The sequence below is a fragment of the Gossypium hirsutum genome, chromosome A10 (assembly GCF_007990345.1).
Source record: "Gossypium hirsutum isolate 1008001.06 chromosome A10, Gossypium_hirsutum_v2.1, whole genome shotgun sequence".
In the NCBI taxonomy this organism is placed as follows: Eukaryota; Viridiplantae; Streptophyta; class Magnoliopsida; order Malvales; family Malvaceae; genus Gossypium; species Gossypium hirsutum.
The window spans coordinates 116,627,824-116,636,879 of NC_053433.1; the positions used below are offsets into that span (position 1 = coordinate 116,627,824).

General features: G+C 33.1%; 2 protein-coding genes and 1 long non-coding RNA gene across 6 annotated transcripts; all 3 read left to right on the forward strand.

Annotated features, from left to right (window-relative positions):
• The first annotated feature begins 1,675 nt into the window (after window positions 1-1,675).
• LOC121203536 (disease resistance protein RUN1) lies at window positions 1,676-3,572 on the forward strand. Its single transcript, XM_041078362.1, has 2 exons — window positions 1,676-2,252; window positions 2,327-3,572. Exons 1-2 carry the CDS (start codon window positions 1,771-1,773, stop codon window positions 3,522-3,524), a joined length of 1,680 nt encoding a protein of 559 aa, XP_040934296.1. The 5' UTR covers window positions 1,676-1,770; the 3' UTR covers window positions 3,525-3,572.
• Window positions 3,573-4,416: 844 nt separating this feature from the next.
• On the forward strand, window positions 4,417-7,017 carry LOC107890140 (disease resistance protein RPS4B). The gene is made up of 4 exons (XM_041078638.1): window positions 4,417-5,981; window positions 6,285-6,360; window positions 6,446-6,518; window positions 6,630-7,017. Exon 1 carries the CDS (start codon window positions 4,417-4,419, stop codon window positions 5,905-5,907), a length of 1,491 nt encoding a protein of 496 aa, XP_040934572.1. The 3' UTR covers window positions 5,908-5,981; window positions 6,285-6,360; window positions 6,446-6,518; window positions 6,630-7,017.
• Window positions 7,018-7,178: 161 nt separating this feature from the next.
• On the forward strand, window positions 7,179-8,555 carry LOC107890352 (uncharacterized). Of its 4 annotated transcripts, XR_005902974.1 has the most exons (5): window positions 7,179-7,539; window positions 7,845-7,988; window positions 8,091-8,158; window positions 8,254-8,316; window positions 8,405-8,555. It is a non-coding gene; the product is annotated as an uncharacterized lncRNA (long non-coding RNA). The 4 variants fall into 4 exon arrangements; XR_005902973.1 differs by having other exon boundaries at window positions 7,482-7,539; window positions 7,845-8,158; XR_001681929.2 differs by lacking the exon at window positions 7,179-7,539 and having other exon boundaries at window positions 7,569-7,988.
• The last annotated feature ends 501 nt before the right edge of the window (window positions 8,556-9,056 follow it).

Consider the following 9,056-nt stretch of genomic DNA (forward strand, 5'->3'; position numbering starts at 1 on the left):
TTAACTATGGATATTCTTGGCATGATGCATAGGTGTGTCTTGAGAGGTTTTGGAATACAATTTGGGATCTCTGCTATCTTGATTTTTGAATGTTGCAAGGGATTGAGTTTCAAGAATGAAGTTGGTGTCTTTACGGTTTAGTGTTTCCAAACTCTTGTGTTTGTATGTATTTTAAGGTGAATGTTGAGCTGTTTTGTTTTTAGTTTCTAACCATTTGGTTTGTTTTGACCATTGCTTCTCTTTACTAATATTTTTATTTTGGTGGAGAAAAAAAACATTTAACAGTTTTTAACATTTGCACTATTTTAATAAAATCTAATTAATTTTTATAAATATGTTTATTATATAATTTTGTTTTTTCACCTGTATAATGAATATGTCATAATTTAGGTCTAATTAAAGCTATTATTTAAGCGATGCACTAAAAGTAACAAAATATTCCTAGTGATGGAAGTTAAATAGCTTATTAATAACAATCTTTAACAGCAAACAAGAAAAAGGATAGCATCACACAAATGTTCAAGAGTTGAATCTACCTTAGTTTAATTGATACTATTGTTATTGTAACAATCAGGAGAATGTAAGTTTGAATGTGCTTAAACACATCTTTTCTTTTGATAGGGAGGGATTATGTGTAGACTTTGTATAATAAATAAATAAATTTTAATTATAAGAATATATAAATTAAGGGAATAACTTACATAAGGATGATCCTAAAAATTAAGGTTTTTAGGCACCAATAAAATTTTGTCACATCATCAAATTTTAAAGACATGAAATTTTTACTATACACCCATCTACAAAGAAATTATTTTATGAACCCTTCCCACCACGTTATTCATGGTCCTTTTCCAACTATTTAATTACATTTAGACAATTTTTTTTCATGTTATTGACACATAATTTTGATAATCTCAAACCCCAAACCTGTAACCCTAAACCCCAAACTTGTAACTTGCAACCCTGAACTCTTGAACTCTAAACTTGAATCCTAAACTCCAAATAAACCTCGAACCCTAGATCTTAAATCTCGAACCTTAAACCTAAACCTTGAACCTCGAACCCTAAACCTTAAATCTCAAATCCAAACACTGAATCTCAAGATTCGAGATTCAGGGTTTAGGGTTCTAGATTCAAGGTGAAATAATTACCAAAATGACATTGAAAAAATGCACAAAAATTATCTTTTAATAAAAAATTGGTTGCACAAAAAAAAAATTATTAACTTATGGAAAAAAAATAAAATGGTTAAATTTTGTAAAAGAAGAAAAGATTTGTTTATAATTTTAAAAAATTAATTATTTTAAGTAATTTAATTAAAGTTAAATTAAGTTAGAGAAGATATTAGATATAAATGAGTGTAAGTTAATACTTTGTTATATTTAAAATTTAATGACGTGGCACTATATTATTGGTACCTAAAAACTATACTTTTTAGATGTTGTTAATATAATTTATTCCCATAAATTAATTTTAAATATTTTATTTTTAATTGGTAAATTAAACGCCATTCAAACCTAAGTTTTGACAGAAGATGTTTGAAAATTCAACCAAAAATCCATTTTTTTAATTAATTTGATTCAGTCTAACAATAATGTTTTTAAATATTTTACTTTTTCGATGTAAAGAAAGTACGAATCTCCTTTGATTCGTTAGAAATCTCCTATCCATTTAATAAAAGGTTCCCACTGATGATGGATCCATATTCAACCAAAGATCCCTTGCTATAATTTTCTCTCTTTGCCTCAATCACATTATACATAATCTTTCATGGAGTCTTCTTCATCTTCTTCTCGTCAAATGAAGCACCAAGTTTTCTTTAGCTTCAGAGGTGAAGACACGCGCCTTAACTTCACTAGTCATCTACTCAAAGCTTTGAAAGACACGGGACTGAATGTCTTCTTCGATGAAGAAACATTGGAAAGAGGGGAGCAAATTTCACCAGCACTTTCAAATGCAATTATGGCCTCAAATCTGTCGATCATCATTTTATCTAAAGACTATGCTTCTTCGAAATCATGCTTGGCTGAAGTTTCTTGCATCATGAACCGCAAGCTCACTCAACGACAAATTGTTCTTCCCATCTTTTACCATGTTGATCCTTCTGACGTGCGGAACCTTGGTGGCAGTTTCAAAGCATCCTTTAATGACCACGAATCAAAAAGTCTAGATCAAGTACAACGATGGAAAAAAGCCTTTGCTGAAGTCGGTAAATTAAAAGGGTGGCATATTGAAGGTGGCCAGTTCGACAGGTAACTCTCCTTCTCTAATCTTCTTATATTTGACTTATTTTAGTTTTTAACTTTCATTTTGTTTTATTTTCTAGACCTGAAACCAAGTACATCAAGGATATCGTTGAATATGTTACAAAAAAGCTGATGAATAACAAATCCAGTGCTGCTTTTGAAGAATTGGTTGGAATAGATTATCAGAAAAAGACAATCTTGAAGCTAATTAATCAAAAAGATTGTCGTGTAATAGGGCTTTGGGGAATGGCTGGTATAGGCAAAACTACTCTTGCTAATGTTGTATATAATGAAATCTCTTCACAGTTCAAAAGTTGTTGGTTTCTTCAAAATGTTAGAGAGAAAATACAAAAACAAGGGATGGAATCTTTACGAAATAACTTTCTTTCTAAAATATTAAACCAAGAAATTGATATACTTACCCCCTCGATAGGGCCCACTATTATCCGAGAGAGGCTCAACAATAAAAAAGTAATTGTTGTTATTGATGAGGTTGATGACCCAGACCTAATAGATTACTTGGGTGTTAAACATTTTGGTGATGGAAGTAAAATCATTCTAATATCTAGAGATAGACAAGTTCTTAAGAATGGTGGAGCTGACAAAATACACAAGGTAAATAAGTTAAATGAGAAAAGCTCTCTTCAACTTTTTTCTACATTTGCATTTAAGCAGTTGAATCCTACTGCTAATTTTCGAGATCTATCGAACCATTTTGTAAGATATGCCCAAGGCAATCCACTTGCTCTTAAGGTTTTGGGTTCTAAACTATATACGAAATCTAGAAAAGAGTGGGAGAGCGAGGTGGATAGACTAAAGGAATATGGCCAACCAAAAATTTCACAAATTTTAAAGAGTAGCTTTGATGAGCTAGATGAACTAGACAAGAATTTATTTCTTGACATAGCATGTTTCTTCAAAGGGAAATATAAGAAAAAAGTAGAAGATATTCTATGTTCCTTGTATAATGGTGCAGTGTGTGGAATAAGCAATTTGGTGGATAAATGCCTACTTGACATCATCCATTTTGAAGATATGCTTGAGGAAGATCTCAGACAGTTTCACCCAGCATTTGTAGTAAAAACTACATTCTGTTCTCGGTCAGCATCTGCAGCAAAACCTCTAATTATTTCTATGCATGATATTCTTGAAGAGATGGGGAAGGATATTATTCGCCAAGAAGCTATAGGCATTGGAAATTGCAGTAGACTATGGAGTCCTAATGATGTGTATCAAATGCTGAGATACAATAAAGTAAGTTTAATGGTATATTTATAAATCTATACACCAACATTATGTCAAATATTAACTCTTTTAATTACTACTTCAAAAATAAAGATATTTATTTACCTACCATACACATAATAATCAATATTGATTATTAGATATAATAATACATTGCTTTTAAAAAAACAAAATTAAACACTTTTAATATATGTCAAAATTTTTGTAATAGAAAGGTATGGTCAACTAGTCTAAGCCTTCCCTAATCTATTTACTTCTATGAATTCCTATATATTTCTTTATGCTTATATTTGATATATATATATATTGTTATCAGGAACTAAGCCTTTCCTAATCTATTTACTTCTGTTTAATGGAATTTCTATATATTTCTTGATGCTGATATTTGATTTTTTTTTTTTGTTATCAGGGAAATGAATCAATTAAAGGAATAAAGTTAGACATGTCTCAAATAAATAATCTAAAATTATCTCCTACTATTTTTGAGAACATGCTAAATCTTAGATTTATCCACTTTTATTTTCCTCAAGTTTTTGAGGAATGTTGGAATAAAAAGTTACTTGCAGACCAAGTTGATATTGTATCTCTTCCTGATGAGCTAAGGTATCTTTGTTGGGAGTATTACCCGTTCAAATCTTTATCCTCAAGTTTTAATCCAAAAAATCTTGTTGTATTGAAATTACCGCATGGTGATATGGAACCATTTTGGAATGGAAATAATCATCAGGTATATTCTTTCATACTTTTTTATTCAAGAATTTATTTTTAAAAAAAAAGGATTTTATAGTTAATGTATTACATAACCATACAATGATTTCTTATTTATTTATTATTATTATTTAATAATTATTATTTATAGTATTTATTTTCAGTGTAATAATTATTTTTTTCTTTTAAATTTCAATATGCCCAAAGCATGTAGTCGATGGTTAGAAGTAACATAGCTGCTTTATACTTTCTTTGCCAGGATCTTGTTAGTTTAAAGGAAATTGACCTTTTTGATTGCAAGAATTTAAGAAAGATTCCTAATCTACTCGGAGCAATCAACCTTAAAAGCCTTTGCTGTAGTGGGTGCGAAAGTTTGGTTGAACTTCCTTGCCTAACTCATTTGGCTTCTCTTGAATTTTTTTGTCTTGATGGATGTCATAATCTCCAGAAGATTCCTGAGATCCCAAGTCATTTTCGTTACTTGGATTTAGAAGGAACAAGAATGGAGGAAGTGCCTGATTCAATTGAACATCTCATCGGGCTTACACGGTTGCAGTTGAGTAACTCAAGGGTTAAAAATGTGTCCAACAATATTTCGATGTTGGAATCCCTTACTGATTTGGATCTTAGTCATTGCCCAATCTCCAAATTTCCAGAAATTCCAAAAAGCTTATGTAGATTGAACTTATCAAGGACTCAAATTGAACAAGTGTCCTTGTCTTCCGACTACGTAAGTAATCTTCAAGGCTTAGATATGAGCGGCTCAAGTATTCAAAAGCTACAGTGCAATATTTCCCTCTCTGGTTTAGGAAAGATTCCTACCATTTATGTGCCCTCATCAATCTTATGGTTTAAAAGCCTTCGAAATTTGAGGATGAATCATTGCAAGAGCCTTAAATTACTCTTAGATCTTCCACCACATATATGGCTCTTGGATGCACATGACTGCACATCATTAAAAAAAGTATCGTTCATACAACAACACGGTTTTCTTGGTGGGGCTTATGAGTTATGCATGATGTTCTCCAATTGCATTAATTTGAATCAAGATTCAATTGATAGCATTGAGGCAAATGCCATGTTCAAAATTGGATCCATAGCAGAGAAATGGAGACCGCAAAATATTTTTGGTCCAAGAAGATCGGTTTGCTGTTACCCGGGAACCGAAATTTCAGCAAGTAAGTTCGAGTCCCAGAACGTGTATTCTTCCTTAACATTGAAGATAGCACCAAATGTGTGTGGTAAGAGAAGATTCTTGGCTTTTGCTATCTGCCTTGTGGCCGATCTCACCCACTGTAGTGGCTTCAAAGAACTTGAACTTACCTGTGAATACCAACTGACAGTCTCTAGTTGTAGTGATGGTGGTGGTGGTTATGAAAAGTTCAAAAGTGTGTATGACGGTGGGAGTTTATCAGAGTGGAAGTGCATGGGTGATCACGTATTGATTCTATTTCAAAAGGATATGGTTAAAGAAGACAAGAATTATGAAGAGGCAACATTTGAATTCTACATCAGACGTCATAGCTACAATGAAGAGGGTGAAAAAATATGTCTCCGTGATTTCAAGGTGAAGAAATGCGGTGTTCATGTAATTTACGTGGATGCAAAGAGTGATACAGATGCTACTGAAAAGAGACTTGCTGGGAACAAAAGAAGCTTTAGCCATGATGGTGAAGAAGGGCATGGAGGACTTAAAAGATTGAAATAGTTTGTATTTCTTTCCATCTTTGGCTCTGCTTTTGAGGACTTTCAACTTCTCAATAATGTCATCCAAATGCATAGGTAGGGGTTTCATTTTCATCTCATTTTTTCAGATTACCATACATTTTTCAGTTTTTTCATTTCACTTTTCATATTGCCATACTTTTGTTTCCCACAATTGTTAATAGTGAATTTTCAACTTATAAATTAATGACAGAAAATGAAGTGCTTTAATTAATTAAAACCAACCAGGATGAATCTTACTTGCTTTGCTTTATAAATTACTTGATGCATTTTCCTTGGATGATATCTTGATTCATTAGAAAGATTGGTTATTTGTGAGATTGGTTTTTCTTATATCCTTTGCTTTTGTGTTGATGTAAGACTAGGGAATGACAGATCTTTAAGAATGCCACTGCTGAATTGGAGCTTTAGCCATACAAGGAGGAACGCCTGAGCTGTAAGACCTTCAGTTTGTGTTACTGAATGTTTGCTTTATTCAAGGTTTTGAACTGATATTTGGGGACAATGCAAGTTGTCAACAGATTTGTCAACACATATTCAAAGTAATCTTTCGAGGCCCTTTCTGGGTTCTAGCCATTCAATCTTGGTACAGAAGTAAGTTACCTTTTGACTTTGACTTATTGTTATGATTTTAGGTTCATATAATGATTTTCAGCATCCTCACCTTTTTTTCCCATATTTATCTATGGGATTATATAAATCCAGAATTTGCAAGATATCTCAAACTTGTGGGATGAACACATGGAGTTCGAGGCAACATTTGGCAGTTCTCATTCTCAAGCTAGATTGGGTTAGTTTCATGGTAGAGCCATTGGAGTTGATATTTTCTTATCTTCGATTTTGATTATCATATCAGTTTGGGCTCAAATTTCTTTGTTTGTTACTGCCTCTCATGTTTTTTGAGCATTGCAGTGAGGAGAGATTAAGATTCATACTTGAATTCTTTTTGGCAGTTGACTTGTTATTGGTTGGTTTTGATTCATATGATCAGTGGTGGACATCATTCAGCTTAATTGTTTAGGTTCCACCATGGTGTTCTTATTGGATACCTACAATCTTTGACTTTTCAAAGATGAATAGTGGCAGAAAGTTGGCACCGAAAGGCACCGAAAGTAGAAAGTAAGATTGATTGACAAGTTGGGTTAAAAGTTGGCATGGGATAATTGCAATTTTGGTCCCTAATTGTATAGGGACATTGCAAGTTGATCCTTAAACCTCAACTATAAATAGGCCTAACCATCTCTTACTTTCTTCATCCCACACTTGCCATTCTCTACTTAAGGCAATTGTTCTCTCTCCCTATTTGTAAACTTTCACTTGTATTTTTGGAGTGAAATATATTTGGTAGTGCCCGAGGACGTAGGCAAAATTTGCTGAACCTCGTTAAAATTCCAGTGTTCTTTATTTTTTGTTCTGCATATTTTGCAAGTGTCATTGTAGTGATTTATTGTGCTATTAAATTACGATAGAGGGATATTCTGGCTAGGAAAGATCTGGTATGTAAGCGATCCTCGTGATCCACCTCTCTTTCCTGGGAATTGAACTTAGTGTGATTTTCCAGTACAATAATTTTACTCTTTCACACGCTTCCGCGCAACAGTTCTTGCCATAGGCAGTAAGTAGAGATTTAATCATATTGTATCTCAATACTATGTGCGTTTTACTTGAATGATTTGTTCACCCATTGATTTATGTTTCATATTTCCTTTAAAAGTTAGTAAATATATATAAATATATATATATGTTTTCAGTTCATGATTTCTGATTTATATTCATGTTAGCTAAGGTAATCCTACAAACTATTCCCTGTATATGACTAATGAGTTAATCATATAACCTATGCCTTTATAATGATCTAGGAGTAGGTGTTTTCTATTTGTTATGTTTTATTATTTTGAATTTTATGACTGTGATCTGTAGATTCCATAAAACATGCATGAAAGTCAAGCGGGACACAGATTCAATACTCTACTGGAATTGAAGTTGCAGATTATGGGTGGTTTGGATATCGTCTTTCTCACCAACAAATGAAGTTCCCATGAAATTACTGGTGTTAAGGTGAAGGTTGTGAATCAATGCAAAATCCATTTTATCTCACTCACATTTATAGAGGTGCCCTTTTAGCCAGAGATTAAGATTTTACATTTTGAATTTGGTAATTTGAAGGGAATAAAGATGGCAATGATTGATGTTAGGAGAGCAGATGAGGAATAAATGACAGATGTTTGAAACAAGTAAGCTTTTAAGATGTTCAATTTCTTGTACTGAATGATTTCTTTATATTGTGGTTGAACTGAGATATTGAAGCAGTACTGCAACTTGTCAACAGAGTTTATCCAATCCAGGTTTGCTTTCTGGATTGTGGCCCTTGAGAGGAAGCATATGCTCGTGGGTAAATTACTTTTGACTCATTCTGATTTTTAGTATCCTCATGGCATTCTTTTCCCCTGATTTAAAATGGATTATATAAATGCATGCAGAATTTGGCAGAGTTGCTCTTATCTCAAAACTCGTTGAATGAAGACATGGAGCCTGGATGTTATTTTCAATGCCAACCCTATCACAGTTTTCATTCTCAAGTTAGATTGATGAGCTTTTATGTTTACCCCATAGGGAAACCCAACATAAACACTTGGAAAAAAAATCCAAATGATTTTGGTTTAGTTGGAACTTCAAAGTGAAGAGTTGGTTTCATGGACACCCATTTGACTTGATTCTTCGCAGTGAATTTACAGTCACTGTTTCGGAAGAATGATGTTAAGAGGGTGCCAGAATTGCAGCGGTCGCCAAACGTGGTTGTGATTCGAGCTATTATATTGCGTCTGAAGCTTCGGACTAGAGCATGACAGGTTCATTGTGTATCAATTCAACCTCGGAGTCTTTGGGGGACGTATTCAAGTTGATCGATCAATACTTCAGGCGAAAGATATCGATTTTTGTTAATGTCTTGCTAAGGCATATCGGCCAAGGACGGGGTAGATTGGATTTTACGTTCATGACATGATGGCTAGTGACATTATACATTATGTGGCATTGTTGTTTTTTTGGTTTTATGTGTTGCTTGTAAGCTGCAGCTGATGTTTAATCAAATCTATTCCATTTGATTGTGAACATCATTGTATGAAACTTTAT